General features: G+C 44.6%; 1 protein-coding gene across 1 annotated transcript in view; it reads left to right on the top strand.

Annotated features, from left to right (window-relative positions):
* Positions 1-19,567, top strand: part of LOC113408109 (leucine-rich repeat-containing protein 63-like) — a 47,430-nt gene that overhangs the window by 24,983 nt on the left and 2,880 nt on the right. Inside the window, 4 exon segments of the mRNA XM_026660612.1 lie at positions 418-433; positions 3,969-4,005; positions 6,736-6,779; positions 17,602-17,685. Of these exon segments, the coding sequence (XP_026516397.1) occupies positions 418-433; positions 3,969-4,005; positions 6,736-6,779; positions 17,602-17,685 (181 nt within the window).

Here is a 19,567-nt window from a genome sequence, read left to right as displayed (position 1 = left end):
TGGCCGTGGGGAAGTTTAGGCTTGAAATTAGACGAAGGTTTCTAACCATCAGAGGGGTGAAATTCTGGAACAGCCTTCCGAGGGAAACGGTGGAGGCGAAAGACCTCTCTGGCTTCAAGATTAGGCTAGATAAGTTTATGGAGGGAATGGTTTGATGGGATAACGTGATTTTAGTCAATTAGGCAATAACGTGCCATCGCTGGTAAAATGTGGGTCCGGCTGGAGAATCTTGCCTGTATGCTCGGGGTTCTACTGATCGCCATATTTGGGGTCGGGAAGGAATTTTCCTCCAGGGTAAATTGGCAGAGGCCCTGGAGGTTTTTTGCCTTCCTCCGCAGCATAGGGCAACGGTCTCAAGCTGGAGGATTCTCTGCGACTTGAAGTCTTTAAATCACGATCTGGAGACTTCAACAGCAGAGATAAGGGAAATTGGGTGGGCCGGCTTTTGTGGCCTGCATCATGCAGGAGGTCAGACTAGATGACCATAATGGTCCCTTCTGACCTTAAAGTCTATGAGTCTATGAGTCTATAATGTTTAGCATATCTGGCATATAAATACCTTGCAATGCCGGCTACAAAAGTGCCATGTGAACGCCTGTTCTCACTTTCAGGTGACATTGTAAATAAGAAGCTGGCAGGAGTATCTGTCATCAATGTAAACAAACTTGTTTGTCTTAGCGATTGGTAGAATAAGAAGTAGGACTGAGTGGACTTGTAGCCTTTAAAGTTTTACACTGTTTTGTTTTTGAGTGCAGTTATGTAACCAAAAAAAATCTGCATTTGTAAGTTATACTTTCACGATACAGAGATTGCACTACAGTACTTGTATGAGGTGAATTAAAAAATTCTATTTCTTTTGTTTATCATTTTTACAGTGCATATATTCGTAATCAAAAATAATAAGATAAAGTGAGCACTGTGCACTTTGTATTCTGTGTTGTAATTGAAATCAATATTTAAAATGTGGAAAAACATCCCAAAATATTTAATACATTTCAATTGGTATTCTATTGTTATAAATGCAATTAATCGTGATCAATTTTTTTACTCGTGATTAATTTTTTTGAGTTAATCACGTGAGTTAACTGCGATTAATTGACAGCCCGAATATATGCATAAGCAAATATTCATCAACATCAGTAGTAGTACACAGAGGCCCTATCTGTGATCAGAGCCACATTGTACTAGGAGCTTTGTATACACATAGTTACTGTTTAGGCAACTCCTATCTGAAAAAACCGCTAATCTAAATAGGTACAACAGGAGGGAGAGGGGAAGTGTTGTTATACCCAATTTAAAAATGGAGAAGAAAGGCACAGAGAGACGAAGGGACTTGCCCAAGCAGATTGTGTAGAGCCAGGAATTGAACCCAAATCTTAAGTATCCCACTCCACATACCTTAATCACAGGATCATCCTTCCATCTAATGGTTTAAATTGAAAGTTTGTTTACTAAAAGTGAGCTAAGGTTGATATATACTAGTAGCCGAAAGCTCACTCTATTGCATGGGTGTAATTTGTAAAGTCATTTGTAAAAGCACTGAAAACAATGGAAAACTTAAAAATTGGATAATAACAGACAGAATCCCAGTGATGATTGAACCATTGGTATTCTAAACCTAAAGAACTCTCAACCCTGCTTGTAGCCATTTCCATCACTCACACTGACTCAACAGATGTTCTAGGCTTCAGAGTGATGTTTGGGGTTATTGTGTGTGCTGATTGTATTGCCTTGTGTTGATTTGCATGTTGGATGTGTTGTGCAGGGGGAGTTGTGTGGTTAGTGAATGAGGGGGGTGTACTGTGGTGAGGGGCTCTGTGTGTTTGGGGTTATTGTGTGTGCTGGTTGTGTTGTTTGGATAGTTGTGTTGATTTGTGCCTAGGAGGTTTTTGCCTGGAGATTTGTGTGGATTTGTGCAAGTGGCAAATAAAGGGTGTGGCACTCTGTACCTCAAAATAGCACCCTGGAACCCCCATATTCACCACTGTGATATGATTATAATGTTTTGTACCATGCATGCCTTGTGAGGGATCATTTAAAAAATCTTGATCTGTTGAACATTAATATCCTGTTGAATTGTGTGTTCTATCATTGTATGTGAAGTTATGAAGTATTGCTATATGTTTGTTACTGAAATATGTGGTAAGTGGGAAACGCCCACAGCTAGCCTTTCAGTGATAACAAAGGAGCAACTAACAGTGGCCAGACAGGCATTGATGGCCCATTAAGGAGACTCTACCCTCCCAAGTGGCCCTCCCAGAGACTCCTCAGAGGGCACATACACAATGGGGTCCACCTAACCCCCACGTCACAGCAAGAATCTTTCTAGCACCTGGAGAGAAAGTATGAACAAGGGTTGATGACATCACCACTTGGCCTCTCTCCTCCCCCACCTACTCTGAAGGCAACAAGAAATTTGGAAGACAAAAACTTTGAACTGTGGAGATTGGTCCCAGGGTAAGAAGGAAATTCAGTCTGTGTAATAAGAACTGTAAACTGCTGGAACATCTAGAGGGGCAAGAAACTGCTTGATTCAAATCTTGCTTTGTCTGTAGAATTTAGGCTGAAATTTTATTTATATTTCTTATATAACCAACTTTGATCTCTATGCCTACCCCTTATAATTACTCAAAATCTAGCCTTCTGTAGTTAATAAATCTCTTTTATATTTCATCTAAAACAGTGTGTTTTGGGTTGAAGTGCTTGGGGAATCTGCTTAGATTAGGGTTACCATATTTCAGCAAGCAAAAAAGAGGACAGGAGGAGCCCCTCCCTAGTCCCGCCCCCATCCTGCCCTAGCCCCACCCCTACCCCTCCCACTTCCCGCCCCCCTCAGAACCCCCAACCCTTCCCCCGCTCCTTGTCCCCTGACTGCCCCCTCCTAAGCCCCCCCCACCCTAACTGTCCCCCAGGACCCTACCCCCTACCTGTACCCTGACTGCCCAAAACCTTCTCCACCCCACCCCAGAAAGCCCCCGCCCCGAACTCCCGACCCCCCCCGTCTCTTGACTGCCCCCTCCAAAACCTCCCTGCCCCTTCTCCGACCCCCTGGCCCCCTTGTTGCTGGCCTTCGCCTAACGTCTCTGTGAACTTGCTCAGGAACGGCCTGAGCCGCTCATCCCGGCAGGCTGGGCAGCAGTGGAGGAGGAGCAGGGGAGGAGCTCCAGGCTGCTGGAGGCGATCTGCGAATGCAGGGAGGGAGGGAGGGAGTGATCTCTGCTGCAGGGGAAGCGGAGGAGGGGCTCTCTCTGGCTGTCGGAGCCCCATGTAAGTGGCACCATCCGGCCGGCTGCCCTGTTAGCCGCGCGCGCTCTGCATGGGGGGGGGGGGAAGTCCGGACATTTACAAATTCCCTCCGGACGCTATTTTTAGCTCAAAAAGCCAGACATGTCCGGGGGAATCCGGACGAATGGTAACCCTAGCTTAGATTACAAAGATTGGTGCATGTTCACTTTCCTTTGATGAAGTGGCAAACTAATTAATGAGCTTGCACTGTCTAGGGAGTCTTGAGCAGTGTAAGCTGGCACATTACTGGAGTGCAAGGCTTGGGGCTGGGGACATTTGCTGGTGTCTCTTTATACAGTTCATGAGTGGCTTAGAGAGCATTCATACAACTCAGCTGGGTGTGTGTAGCTACATATTGATGGGTGAGTGATCATAGCATCTGGAGAGATTTATTGCTTGTCACTAGCATAGCATTGTGAGAGACAGCCCAGGCTGGAGAATGTAATGGGACTCAGTGGTCTCACAGTCTATGTAGTATGCCGGGGACATGTCATAGTGGTGCAGCGAGCAGACTGAAATGCACAGCTTGTTGTTCTGAGTGAGATTTGCGCTTCATACACTGGTGCCAAGATTTTAGGTGGGTTGGCTGAATACAGTAAAAAAAAGTTACACTTCTGTTATTTTCTGTTTGCTTATTTTGGGAAAGGGAAATAGGAGCAGGAAGGCATAAAAATGGATGAGAGTGATGCAGTTGCAAAGTTAGAGCTATACAGACTGCAGGTAGCAGAAAAAGAGAGACTGTGAGCATCAGTTGAGAATGAAAATATCCCCATTGACATGCTTATTGGGAATGATTTTTTCCATGGAGCTCTGCAAGAAGGAATATTATGCTGGGACCCCAGAGGAAAAGGGTAAAGTCCCAGGAATTGCTGAAGGAAAGGGAAAAAGTCTCTTTGATTCCTCTGCAGCAAAGTGAAGCAGCATGCTTCCAGGTGTGGGTGGAGTTGAGACTGTCTCTTGCACTGCAGTTGAGGGCAGCACCTCATCAGGAAGGGAGGGGGGTGGAGTGCCTGTCACTGACAGAACTGTTCCAGCTGTTAGCTGCAAGCCCTTTGCAGCTGAACAAAGGCAGGATCCTGCTGTAGTGAGCATAGTAGTGCTCACTACTGTAGTGTGTCCTAGAGGGAGGCCCAGAGAAGGGAAATAAGGAAAAGATTTCTGTAGGAAATAAGCAACTTCATAAGCATAGTGTGTCAATGCACAATGCAGTGCACCATAGCTAGGTGTCCCAGGGTGCAACCCACCACCATCCTGTGCACTGTCTTTGGGGAAGTTTTGGCAATGCGTGGTGAGGAAAAAAATGAGTCATGGGGGTAACAGGTAGCAAGGGGTCAACTTTCCAGTGTGCAACTTTCTCCATCCCATAATGTCATGCATAGCCCATAATTTTCACAGCTTTTTAAAAAATCCCATGAATCTGCACAGCCCTCCTCACTGTCCACCATCTCTGACAGAAGCATGGAACCTGCACAGCTCTGCACTATTGTTGTAAGTGTTGCAATCACAGAACACATGCCGATACTCCAGTTTTTGCAGAGCCGCAAGAAGAACGGAATCAGCAGGGAACATCACAATTTTATGGAGGACAGATTGCTGTGGGACATAGCAAGAATCAGTTCAAGTATTTTGGGGACATTCATGGAGCAGTTGCAGATGGTGGAGCACTGCTTCTGGGCCCGAGAAACAAGCACTGACTGGTGGGATCGCATCGTAATTCAGGCTGATGGTGAGCAGTGGCTGCAGAACTTTCGGATGTACCAAGCCACGTTTCTGGATCTGTGTGCTGAGCTTGCTCCAGCCCTCCAGCGCAGGGACACCACAATGAGTGCTGCACTGAGAGCGAAGAAGCAAGTGGCGGTCTCAAACACCAGATTGCTACCAGTCAGTGGGTAATCATTTTGGAGTTAGAAAATTGACTGTCGGGGCAATTGTCATGCAAGTGTGCAGGGCCATTAATTACCTCCTGCTATGCAGGATTGTGACTCTCAGCAATGTGCAGGACATAGTGGATGGATTTACAGCAACGGGGTTCCTGAACTGCGGTGGAGCAATAGACATGTATCCTATTTTGGCACCAGACCACCTTGCCACTCAACTGAAAGGACTACTTTTTTCTGGTTATGCAAGTATTGGTGGATTACTGGGGAAGTTTCACCAACATCAATGTTGGCTGGTCAGGAAAGAGTATGATTCTCATATCTTTAAGAATATAGGATTGTTCATAAAGCTACAAGCAGGGACTTTCTTTTAGCACCAGCTGATTACCATTAGCAATATTGAAACGCCAATAGTGATCCTGGGGGACCCAGCCTATGCCTTGCTCCTCTGGACATGAAACCATACACCGGCCACCTCGACAGCACCAAGGAAAGATTCAGCTACTGACTCAGCAAGTGCAAAATGACAGTTGAATATGTTTTCGGTAGATTGAATGGATGCTGGCAGTGCTTACTCACAAGATTGGATTTCAGTGAAAAAAATATCCTAGTGGTTACAGCTGCCTGCTGTGTCCTGCATAATATCTGTGAAGCACAGGTGGGAAAGTTGCCATTGGGGTGGACGGCAGAGGTAGAGCAGCTGTCTGCTGAGTTTGAACAGTCAAGCACCAGGGTGATTACAAGAGCTCAGCATGGAGCTATATGGCTCAGGATGGCTTTGAAAGAGCACTTTAACAGTGAGCCATAGTCATGCACTGTGATGGACTGTAGTCTGCCTGGCTCTGCATTGTGGGGGCCTGTTAGGAAATGTGTGGTGCTTGCTGTACATTTATGATTATTACACTGTTTGCCACTGATTCTATGAGTTTTGTGTCACGCTGTACGGAAACCAGTAAGTGGTTGCTTTCAGTACTGCTAGGGACTCTGAAGCATATGTTCTGAACTAATAAAGATGAATTATTCTCCAAATAATAGAATTTGAGTAACAAAACTGGTGCAAAGAAAAATCTGTGCAATTTAAAAGCAAATACATTAAAATTTACTCAATTAATAGAACAGAACTTAACAGGGCGAAAGAACGTTCATGTCCATTTTAGCTACACATACAGCAACCGGGGCTTTCATAGGTCGGTGCATGTGAAGCTGTGGTTGTTTATGGCTCCCGGGGTGGAGTGATAGGGTAGGGATGCAGCCACCGAGGCCACGTGGAATGCTGGGGGAAAGTGATGTAGTGAGGTGCTATAATGGAGTTCTCCAAACACTGCAAAAGGAAGTGAGCTGGGATTGTTGAACCAGTAGGCCACAAGAGTTTGCAACATCTGTGTTTGCTGCTGGAGAAGCCCCATTATATCCTGATGCATCTCCCTCTCCTTTTCCTGTTGTGACTCTTCGGCCTTTCTCCTGTCTGCTCTTTCCTTCTCAATACAGTCTGCAATATTCACCATCCAGGCACTTTGCTCACAGTCTGATGCAGCCCTGGATTGCAGAATCTCACTGAACATGTTATCCTGAGACCTTTTCTTTCTCCTTCTTATCTGACACAGCCATTCCATCAGTGTGGAGGGGGAACCCCTCAAAGCCACAATGGCGGCAGCTACAGATAAAGCACACAGAGGTACTAGTGTCAAAGAAAGTGAACGTTAAGATTCAGAACTCCTTTCCCTCGCTCCCCTAAAGTGTTAAACCAGACATGATTATTGACACTTCTGCTTCGGAGTGCTTGTGCATGGCACCACTCACAGCACCAAACATGGTGAGCATGGCCCACCACAGGTGAGGGAAATGAGACAGGAATTGCTCAGTTGTATAAAACCATGAGTATATGGCAATGGCACTGAAAAATGGCACCATTGTCCACAGGCGGTAGTGATTTTAGCAGATATCTTACTCCTGAGAGTAACAAAGGCACAGAGAGCACAGCTGCTGCTGACTGCCCGAAGCTGCTCAGGCCTATATGGTGCTGGCCTGTTAACATGGGCTGGCACCATTGCAGTAATCACCGACTGGCATGGGAAAACATCCTACCTCAGAGGAAGAAATAAGGAGGGGATTGCAGAGTACCTCCATGAAAGTTTCATCAAGATCTCTCTGGAGGATTCAAGGGACACCCCTGTGTACATAAACAAACTGCTTCACATGGTCCACCCTGCCTAACTGTACAGGGAAATGAAAAGCACATAAACAACTCTACTTCTCTTTGTAGTATGAGTAAATTTAATGGCACGTTGATAGCTGTGTCCTGTTAAGTTGGGGGCTTCATTAGTACATCACCGTAATGGGAAATACATTTACACATTTATCCAAGGTTCCTTCCCCCGCATTGGGCTTACCCTGCTCAACTGCCAGGATTCACTGGTCTGCAAGCAAATCTCAAACAGGCTCTGGATTGCGGCATAGCTGCACCCCACAGCTACATATCTCTCTTCCTCCTCTTTCTCGCTGTTCACGCCAGGGACCTCTGACGGGCTCCTCAAAGGTATCCAAGGTTGTCTGTGGGTGATGGGGTGTCCACCAAGTATGGCATGCAGGTCTTTGTAAAAGCGGCAGGTCTGAGGCTTGGCACTGGATCAACTGTTGGCCTCCCTGGCCTTATGGTATTCCTGCCACACTCTGCTTTCATGCAGCACTGCTGCTGATCCCTGCCATACCACTTCTCCTGCATCCCCTGTGCAATCTGCTCGTAGGTGTCCACATTTTTATGGCTAGTCTGTAGCTGCGCCTGCACAGCCTCTTCTCCCCACAGGCCCAGGAGATCCAATACCTCCTGTCTACTCCAAGCCAGAGCATCTCTGGGCGTGTAGCTGGCATGGTCAGCTAGGCAGTTGCATACAACAATGGAGAGCTGGTAGGTGTGCTTACCAAGCTGGACAATCATGAAAAGGTATTTCAAAAACTCCCAGGACTTTAGTGGGGCGGGAGGCCTTCAGGTCTCCAGACCCCTGGGCAATAGAGTTCACAATTGTGACCAGAGTGGTCAGTGTCAGGCATTATGGGACAGCTGCAGGAGGACTGATAGGGTCGACATAAGTAATGCAGTGTCTACGCTTGTGGTTCCTCAACCCCAGTATGTTACCATGGCTCACTGCTGCTTGGGGAAGTGGTGTTACTGCATCTCTGTAATGGGGCACTTACATTCGGTGGGAGACAAATTTAAGTGTAGGTTGATGCAAGGCAAGGTTCACCTAACTTTGTAGTGTAGATCAGACCACAACCAGGTGACAATCCTGAAATTTTATTATATATCTACATATAACCTCTTTTCTCTTGGCACTGCCTCTTTAAGTGATCTGTAGATCTTCCTTCTTTGGTATTGTCCTTGTTAGTTCTGGATATATCATAAGGAATTCTGTAACTCAACTACTACTCTTCTGGCAAATTTATTTATTGGGTCTCATTGAGAAGACAGTGCACAGAAAGTGAAAGAAAGACACACAACTAATTTCCACTGATCAACAATAGTCAAAAATAATGCTCTTCTCTACTCCTGAAATGATTGCCTTGTAAACCATTTAACATTAAGTTCCCTAAAACACAGCTTACAGGTGGCTGGGAAAGGAAAGAACATTTGATATCTTGCAAAACAAATGATTCATTACAATATGGGAAGAACTGCTGTAGAAGTGAAACCAAGCAACCTAATTGCCTAACAAGAAGCTGGAAAATTTTAATAATATATTTACTGGATGCAAAGTTGTGGTGTGCATTCATTGAAATTGGCAGGATGCATTGTTATATTTATGCCATGTAACGATATGTAAAAAGCCGTGGATCTTCTGTGCAAGGAAGGCTCATTGTATAATTCCAACCCTCTGTACTCCTAACTCTCTTTTCCTGCCTCCCACCTCAGTACTTTTATTCCTTTTCCTTCACCCATGCTTTCCTCAACTCATCCACTCCACCATCCTTGGGCCGTTTCCCAGAAGATAGTCGATAAAACAAACTTCAGATCATGGCTTTCCCAACCTTTCCCTGATCGCTTTGCTTTTTAATTGTAGGTACCCCTTTTCCTCTACCCTTCATCTTTCATATCTAGTTTGTAAGCTCTAGCTCTTACTGTGTAGTTGCACAGTGCCTGACCTTGATTGAGGCTTCAGTGCTATTTTAGTATTCGTGTCACGCTGGCTGGAGTGGCTCCTGACCAAAAGTGGCACCTCAGGGCAGACTGTTAAAAAGCAGGGCAGACGCCCCAAACTGGTTGTTCTATAATTACATTTCACCAACCCAGTAACAAGTGTGAACTCCTAAAGCACTATAACAGTCTTACCATGGAGTCAAAGGCGGTCACCTTGAGCATTCCAATCCATCTTGCCACGCAGGCAAGCTGGACTATGTGACAGATGGTCACTTTACACCAAAAATCACAACAATATTCAGGTTACTTCCAGTCTCAAAGGACCAGTCTCTTACCCCAGGTCAGTTGTACTCCGATCTCAAATCAAGGCAATAGCCAATCGTGTAATAAAACAAAGTTTTATTAACTAAAAAAAAAGAGTTATTTACAAGGTTAAAGCAAGAAACATACAGACACAAATGAGTTACAGTCTTGGATTTTAAAAGGTAATATAAGCTTCTATAATAAGCAGCTCTATATGTGCTTTAGGACTGACCCATGCCAAGCAGCATGGGGATCGCTTGCTTATGTTTAGGAATCCTTGCCTCTCAGAGTCCAGATGTATAAAGATCCAGTTTCTCCTTGTCAGGGATTTTTATCCCCTTCTCCCCAGAGTCCACACTGACAAAACAAGTGTCGGCTCCTGATTCCTCTTCATCTGAGTGGGGAGGTGTCATGTTATTGATTTGAACTGGGACCATATAGAACATGGTTGCAACCAAAGTCCTGTAGTGGCACCAAATCTTGTATAAAGGGGGTCAAATGAGGTGTCTAAGACAAGGTTATGGTTTGCTGGTTATGATTATGTTGTCTATATGTGTGTATCAATTTTGTAGTTGAAGTTATAAATATTGGCTCTATACTGTCTGTATTTCAAACTTAAGCTATGCTTCTGGGAGACATCCCAGACAAGTTGGTGTTAGCTCTGCCTAGCCTGCTTGATGGCCCATTAAGGACCATCAGCTATACAATTGACCCATTGAGAGAAGGCAGATACGCCTTGTAACTCAGCAAAGTATGCAGGAACTTGCCCATGTGACTCCAGACTCCATTTTGCTGTAATTTTCCACAGTAAGAACAAAAAGGTGTTCTTACACCTGGAAAAGACTATAAAAGGCTGATGCCTCATCTCCATCTTGTCTTCAATCCTGCTTCTTACCTCCGGAGGGACTTTGCTACAAACTGAAGCTCTGAACAAAGGACTGAATGACCCATCCCAGCAGGGGATGTATTCCAGAGACTTGATTTGAACCTGCAGTTTATTTCATCACTGCTACAAGCCTGAACCAAGAACTTTGCCATTACTGTATGTAATTGATTCCATTTAACCAATTCTAACTCTCATCTCTAACTTTTTCCTTTTATGAATAAACCTTTAGATTTTAGATTCTAAAGGATTGGCAACAGCGTGATTTGTGGGTAAGTTCTGATTTGTATATTGACCTGGGTCTGGGGCTTGGTCCTTCGGGATCGAGAGAACCTTTTTTCTTTTATTGGGGTATTGGTTTTCATAACCATTTGTCCCCATAACGAGTGGCACTGGTGGTGATACTGGGAAACTGGAGTGTCTAAGGCAATTGCTTGTGTGACTTGTGGTTAGCCAGTGGGGTAAGACCAAAGTCTTCTTTGTCTGGCTGGTTTGGTTTGCCTTAGAGGTGGAAAAACCCCAGCCTTGAGCTGTGACTGCCCTGTTTTATCAATTTGTCCTGAATTGGCACTCTCAGTTGGATCCCGCCAGAACCAGCATCGTTACAAGAGGGCAATCAACAGTCTTTGTCCTTTTGATGTCTTACAATGGCTCATTTGGTTTCAAAGGCTCTCTTGTCTGAAGGACTAGCACTTTACATTAATTAATACTTCTTTTCCTGTTTGAGGCCAGTTCTACACTACAGACCTACGTCCATATAACTGCACTACTCAGGAATGTGAAAAATCCACACCCCTGAGTGACATAGTATATTGACCTTAACCCCTGAGTAGAGAGCACTATGTCAACCGGAGAGCTTAGCGGGGAGATGTATTAACTATGCCAACGGGAGAGCTCTCTTCCATCAGTGTAGGGGAGTCTTCATTTAAGTGCTACAGCAGCATAGCTGCATCGGTGCAGCTACACCAATGCAGTGTAGACCTGCCCTGAGTTACACAATAGCAGATGTTTACAATGCAAACACTCAATATAACTTTATACCATGGGCTACAGAGGTTATAAGTGAGATCAATACACGTGTTATGCTTATAAGAAGCACACGGAATCTTTTTCAAGGGGATAAGGCAATACGCCGTGTTTATTGAGAATACAATTTAAACATCAAAATCAGCATATGCTTTTACACACACACACACACACACACACACACACACACACACACACACACTTCTGCAGCTGGATCTTATAGTTACCAGTCCTTTGTCAAGTATCAGAGGGGTAGCCGTGTTAATCTGGATCTGTAAAAAGCAACAGAGAGTCCTGTGGCACCTTTGTGTTGCTCGGTCAGTTCCAGAGGCCAGCTGAAACTGCACACAAGGGAGGGGAGCTGGGTCTGTCGAACGCGTCCGAAGCTCCAGTGTTGATGCAGTACGAACCCAAAGTCCCATGGCAATACACTCTTCTTTTATAGTAATAAGTTCCCATACAAGTCTGTGGACCTTGCTGTGGCACACCGGAGCTGTTAATCACGAGGTATTCAAGGTTGCTCTTAATCAGCATTATTATGAGTTGTTACCAGGAGGATCCGCAACTGTTTCTTATCTCGTCCCTCTGACTGAACTGCTTAGCTTGTCCTTGGGGTGTATGCCTTTGCTTTAGGGTCGTCAATCTGCCATCAGAGTGATTCTAATAATAAAGTTGGTGCCTCTCGACTCCTTCACTCCCCTCTCAACCATCCAGCCCATTAGTACTGGTGCTTCCTGTCTCTTCTCTGTTAATCAGTATGCCATACATTCTTCACTCACACACAAAACAGTAAATGATTTCAAAGGCAAGAATTATAGCCATAAAACTTCTATCCTTCTAAAAACAATCATTGACATAATCAGCAAAGAATAAACTCAGAACAATTTATTCTTACTAATTCAAGGCTGCAATTTCTTCTTACTAATTCAAAGCTAGCAAAATGGAGTACAAAGCAAAATAAGCAAAATGGAGTACAATTTACGCAAGACAATTTTTCCCCATTAGGCTTTTGGCCTACATTGTCCCCCTTTTGACCCATTAATATCAATATATTAAATGGGTCACATCTCGTGTAATTGCTTTAAGGCAACATATTGCAAAGCAATTTGGGCTTGTGGTTTTAATCTGAGGTACATTCTTTTCATCCAACAGCACATAATGCACATTATGACAAATATTGTTCCAATTAGTACAAAGAAAACAATTATGAGATGACTCATAATATTTAAAACTGATGTCCATGAGGGGGACCAGCCTCTAAAAATGCCATACCAATGGTGCACCATCATTTGTTGAGCTTGTGTGGATACTTTCAGAATTTCAGTTCCTTGATGCAAAATAGCCAGACTTCGTGTTAGTACTTTTGTCCGGGTTGCTGCAGTTAATTGACTAATCTGCTTATTCCCTGCTAGCCATTGGTATGAGGTGATCCAATTAACCCCCAAAGAAAAATTAAAACTCAGGGCATATTATTGGTATCTACTAGGTTAACATCCTTATTTTTATGAACCGGAAAATAGTAAGTCATGGTGGGAGTTCACAATATTGTCACATTGCACATACATTGTTGTACAGGTGGCCTCTGAGTATACTTTTCCTGCCACACAATTTTTTCCAGTCCAATAATACAAACATAATTTTCCCCATCATAGTATACTTTGGTGGTGCTATTATCCAATTCATCCCAGTAGCATGTTGCTAAATTTTTTATTTGAACGGAGCAATGCTCCTCTAAAATTGCCAAGTTGGGGCATATCCACTGTCGAGTAGTCCATTTTTTTACACCCATGGGGCGATCATTGATTTCTTCTTTATTATTTAAATACATTCCTGCCAATCGTGGGGCCCAAATATGCCTTCCCTGTAGGGTTGGGAGTGCTAAGAAAGACTATAGGGTGTTCAGGTATCTGGCAGGGTGAATCCGCATCACCTGGCTAGCAATGTGTCCAGTTAGGGTGTTTGTGTATACATCTGAGTCCATAAGCTTATACCATTCTGAAATATAAGGGAGGAGAAGATTATTTCTCTGTATGCTGAGAAGGGGAGTTAAGGCAGACATATCCTTGGCTCGAATCCAATCCATCTCTCTTTCTGTTAAAACAATGGCTAACAGCTGTTGCTCAGAACACCATAAGGCTATAGCTATTTTATCAGCTATGTCTCGCATAGTAAGCCCGAAATGTATGATTGATGTGGTCCCAAGTGTGCCACCCCTGTCTGTACCAACTCAGTGATTTGGTGTTCTTGCCTTTTTGCTATTCTGTGGTGTAAAGCTTCTACCGCACAGGCCTTTGTTTTTAATGCTTCCAGATCCACTGAATTTAATATTCCTGTTCCAGCTCCTCTGCCTCCCAGTATAGTACTGGCTAGAGCTCTCTTCCCTTGAAGGGGAGAATGTTTTTGTTTCAAGGAGCCATACCAAGCATTGAATAAGAGGGTGCTGTATGGTGCACATTCGGGCCGTGTGATGGTTACATTATCCTTTGTCCAATTAACTGTGATGTGTAGCGTTGTTATCCTGGGTGCCATGTATGCCTTAATTGGTGGTTATTTCTTAAGTAAATGTGGGTAGGGTCTTTCCATGATTGGAAGGCCATTTAACAGTAGCACTGTTAGGTTGCCCACAAAAATAGTTTTGTTCACCCACACTGTAATCGTGCACACCTCTAATAGTCCTGGTATGAATGATAGAAAGGTGTGTGAACCAGGTTCACTGGGTTCACAAAAAGGATTCAAATCCATAATCGGCTCCATAGGGGTTATCACCTCAATCACGCAGTCATGATCCTCATTGGTTATATTAACTCAGTGTTGCAATGTAATTTGTGTGAAGGTCCCATACAGGGTATTGTTATGTATGGGTATTTCCTGAACCCTGTTCCACTCTGTCCAATTAAACTATTGTAGCCCCCAATGTACATATGTTATCCCTGAACCCCAAAAGCTTATGAATATCCCCCAAAATAACAACATCTTACCCTTAGCAGGTTTCTGGCAGGACTCCCTTAGGATCAGGTAGTGTGCGAGGGAATCTCTATCGGGAGGAATTCACGTGATTATTGGCAGGTATACTTCTAGTCCATATTAAATATAATATGTAATATAATATAAAAAATGTAAAATATTAAATATAATTGTGTAATAATTAAACACAAACAAATTAGGAAAACAATTTTATCTGTGACACATGAACCCACTTAAGTTTGCCGTCTTTTTCAATATGGTACACTAGTGGGCCAAGATGGTCAAGTACGGAATAGGGACCTGTCCACTTAGAATCCAGGGCATCATCCTTTTTCCCTAGCTTTAAATACTTTATCTGGTCACCAGCTTCCCATAGCTCGGAGTCGGTGACTTTTTGCTTGTACAATTTTGTATTCATTTGTTTAGTGGCTTGATTCACCCTATATTGTAAGATAGTTTTGTCTTCTTGCAATTGTTTAAGCCACTGAAAGTAGTCATGCTGGGTTGCTGTAGGGTGTTCTTCAGAATCTCTAGTGAGGCATTCAGGATTAATCATTAACCGCATCGGTTGCCAATTTGGTACAGCTGGATTTTTGTCTTCAGCCTGACACTGCTGCAGATGGCAGCCAGGATCAAGGGCAGCTTTTCAGGCCAGTTTTTACCGGTGTGGTCTACCACTTTTCGCAGTGCCTCTTTATGGTGTGATTCATTCTTTCCACCTGTCCTGAGGATTGGGGTCAGTACGGGATATGAAACTTTTGTTTAATTCACAAAGCATGCATCATCATGGTAAAAATTTCCCCCACAAATGCACCCCCATTGTCTGCATCTATAACCTTGGGGGGGTCCATACCTACATACCACTTCTATAGCCTTGGTAATTTTATTTTGTGCTTAAATTTTATGTTCATCATTTATTTTCCTAATATAGTAATCTCTTTAAAAAAAACACAATACACAACAATGCTAGCAACAAGACAAGACAAACAACACAAAACATATTTTTTGTCGCGACAGTAGATCCACAGTAGATCCATGGTATTCTGAGTTGCTTCACAGCTGGTACCATTTTTTTCGCACATGCAGCATCCTACACTATTCATAAGGTCTAAACACCAAACACATTCTTACAACTCTAATATTTATCTTAACAATACTAACACCCAGGTAAGTCAGACTGGTTTCCAGCTATGTATTTGTTAGTGTTCAGTGAGGGCCTGGCCCTTCGTATGAGCTGGTACCTGGTCTGCCAGCATTACAGCTAGTAACAAATAGTACTGGAGGATAATATTTTCACAATTTCTAGAGGTCTCTAATGGAGCCATTGCTTGGGCTTATTCTACTCCTTGCATTGGCCTGTCAAATGCACACAGGCCATGGTTACACAGGAAAACCCAATGCCACAGTCCTCAGCCTAATACACCTATCAGGTCTGTCTCTGTGTGGCTCTTTGAACCTCTTGCCAGCAGTGACAGTACAGTTGGCTGATTGTCTTGCTGCTATTGTGTACCATTTGCTGGCTTCGCTCAAGTGACTCCTCTGAGGATTTGCAGAATAAAGTATAGGAGTTGAAGGAGTTGAATACGCTTTGGGACTCTTAACCTACCAGTACTTCAGGCTCTCTCTCTCGCTCTCTCTGGGTGGGGCTTTTGGCTCACAAACACACACACACCAAGGAGGGAGGCGAGGAGGAATCCTGTTCGGAATAAATTCATAATGCAGCTATTTCACTCATAATATTGCTTTATATTGTCAGCACATTAGCTTCTGTGCATGGAGTTATTTCCAATTTTGGGGTGACACCACATCTTAGTGGAATGTTTTCTGTTTTCTGCTCATTTTTGACCACCATGAGCCTAAGGGCTGGTCTACACCCAGCCGCTAGTTCGGCGGCTGGGGATCGAAGTTCTGGGTTCGACTTATCGCGTCTGGTCTGGACACGATAAGTCGAACCAGGAAGTGCTCGCCGTCGACTGCGGTACTCCAGCTCGGCGAGAGGAGTACCGCGGAGTCGACGGGGAGCCTGCCTGCCGCGTGTGGACCGCGTCTGAACCGTGGTAAGTTCGAAGTAAGGTATGTCGACTTCAGCTACGTTATTCACGTAGCTGAAGTTGCGTACCTTAGTTCGACTTGGGATGTTAGTGTAGACCAGGCCTAAGAAATGGATGGTTTTGAAAGGACTTGTTCCCTTCCAGACACCTGTCTGACCAGTGGGAGTAAATCAGTCTTTTTAAACTTTCAACAGTTAACACTGATAGCAGCTGCCCCATCACAGATTTTATAGGTAGTGTGATAGACCCAGGCCAGTTGGGTACAGCAGAATAGCAGAAGGCAGATATACTGGCCACTGGATTAACAGTTTTCTGTTCCCTGATTGACCAGAGCAGGGGCTGCTCCAGGCTAATGAGAACACCTGACTCCAATTAACCTGCAAAGAGTCAGGTGAGGCTATTAAGCTAATGTGACCACCTGACTCTAATTAAGGCCCCACTGATACTCTAAAAAGGGCTCACTCCAGTCAGGTAGAGGAGAGCCAGGGGAGAGGCAGTGTGGCTGAAGGGCTGGTTAATGAAGATACCCTCAAGTTATTGATAAGGGAGCCCTAAGGTAAGGGTGAAGAAGGGAGAAGCAGGAGAGCTGTGGGGAAGTGGCCCAGGGAAATGTAGCAACTCTGGCAGTGAAAGGTTGGCTGCCAACAGCTGCTACCATTAGGGTCCCTGGGCCGGAACCTGGAGTAGAGGGCGGGCCTGGGTTCCCCCCAACCCACCACTACAGGAACACCTCCTGGGAGGGGAAGTCAGGCCCCTGTCAGGACAGGAAGCTAAACTGTTCTAAAACAAGCCCTAGGGACAACAGAGACTGTGGGAGTTCTCTCACCAACCTCCTTGCTGGCTTATGATGAAAAGGGCTCAGTAGACTGTAACCCTGGCTCTAGAGAGAGAAGGGCTATGTGGAGGGTCACAGAGAGCCACTGAGGCTAGCATATACTGCCTAGAAGCGCAGGACCCACGGGGACAAGGTCAGAGCTCTGCCACAGTAGATATAAATAAGATATACACAATATATCAGTTAACATAGATCAATGTATTTAACTAGTTCTTCTGTAATGTACTGTGTTTTCTCTTTTTCAGGCTGTTTATATTACCATATCTTAATTATCTGGATGTTTCCTTCAATGATATTAGCGTTATCCCTCATGAAATCAGGAATCTCAGGTATTGATACATAATATACACTGGAACCAGACCTATGTGTAAAAATATTGTGAGCCTATTAGGAAGTTGATTGTTATTAGTAAATCTGGAGTAACGCCACTGATGTCCATGTATTTACTCTGGATTTGCACCAATATAACAGAGATCACAATCTGGCCCACTGCCCTGTGACAGGGGTCTGATTTTTACAATTAAATGCGTGTCCAGTTGCTTAAATATCATGATTATGCTTGTAAATCAGGTAACTTCACACAAATTATGATCATTGTGCCCATATGCATGTGCACTTGCCTAATTTGCATGCATGAGCCCTGTAATTGTATGCACCCAAATCATGTAAACCACATTGTCATTCCCAGAATGTGCAAGTGAAGGTGTGATTGCAGTGCGGGTAGGCATACCTGCGCTAGCTTTAATCCGGCTAGCATGGGTAACAATTGTAGTGACCATGTGGGCGCAGGGGTTTTAGCATGGGCACCAGAGTACATACCCGGGATCCCCTTGTACGCTGATTGCTAGCCCATGCTCCCACTTCTTCACTATTATTATTACACATTAGCTAGGTTAAAGCTAGCACAGGTACGTCTGCCGTGCCACAATTACACCTTCACTTGCAGTGTAGACATACCCTCAGTGTGTTTGTGTGTGATAGGCAGGGGAGGTTAATACTTTGGCTTCATGGGAATGATACAATAGAAACTTTATGACAGACGGAAAAGGTTTTTCTGAAAAAAACATACAGAATTCAGATACCTTTTAGAATTAAGGTTAACACCTTTGGGGTATATTGTATTAAAAGCAATTGTATATGTGTTATTGTGGCATTGTATGTACCTTCTCTAGGAGGGACGGGGATGCTAATATACTTCTTCCATTATAAACCCTTTGAAGCCACCCTCTGGAGAGATTCACATATACCAGTTCAGAGTGGATTCTCCAGGGACCAACAGACAAAGAAAGGGTTTTTGGATAAACAGCCTGGTTTTAAACTGGCTCATGGCCTTCTTCCACATCCAGCAAACGGACAGGACCCGTGTTCCAGGGAGGGCCCCAGTCCTTTAGGGCAGTGGCTCTCAACCTTTTCAGACTACAGTACCGCTTTCAGGAGTTTGATTTGTCTTGTGTACCCCCAGATTTCACCTCACTTCAAAATTATTTGCTTATAAAATAGACATAAAAATACAAAACTGTCACAGCCCACTATTACTGAAAAATTGCTGACTTTCTCATTTTTACCATATAATTATAAAATAAATCAATTGGAATATAAATATTGCACTTTTCAGCATATAGTATATACAGCAGTATAAACAAGTCACTGTCTATGAAATTTAGTTTGTACTGACTTAGCTTGTGTTTTTATGTAGCCTGTTGTAAAACTAAGCAAATATCAAGATGAGTTGATGTATCCCGTGGAATACCACTGCATACCCCCAGCAGGGCCGGTGCAAGGATGTTTCGCACCCTAGGCGAAACTTCCACCTTGTGCCCTCCCCGAGCCCTGTGGCAACTCCCCGCCCTGAGGTGCCCCATCCTGCAACAGCTCCCCACCCCCCTCTGCCCTGAGGCACCCCCCCATGGCAGCTCCCCACTCCCCCGGCCCAGGGAGCCGTGCGGCAGCTCCCCACCCTAGCTCACCTCTGCTCCGCCCCCTCCCCGAGCCCTGCGGCAGCTCTCCACACCCCCCTCCGCCCTGATGCACCCCCGCCCCGTGGCAGCTCCCCCCCCTCGCCCGGGGAGCCATGCGGCAGCTCCACACTCCAGCTCACCTCTGCTCCGCCTCCTCCCTGAGCATGCCGCCCCTGCTCTAATTCTCCTCCCCTCCCAGGCTTGCCACGCCAAACAGCTGATTGGCGCCGCAAGCCTGGGAGGCGGGAGAAGT

Source organism: Terrapene carolina, unplaced genomic scaffold, assembly GCF_002925995.2.
Source record: "Terrapene carolina triunguis isolate 2854851 unplaced genomic scaffold, T_m_triunguis-2.0 Scaffold17, whole genome shotgun sequence".
Classification (NCBI taxonomy): Eukaryota; Metazoa; Chordata; order Testudines; family Emydidae; genus Terrapene; species Terrapene triunguis.
The sequence above is the reverse complement of the archived record's forward strand: the minus strand, read 5'-3'. Positions and strand labels throughout refer to the sequence as shown.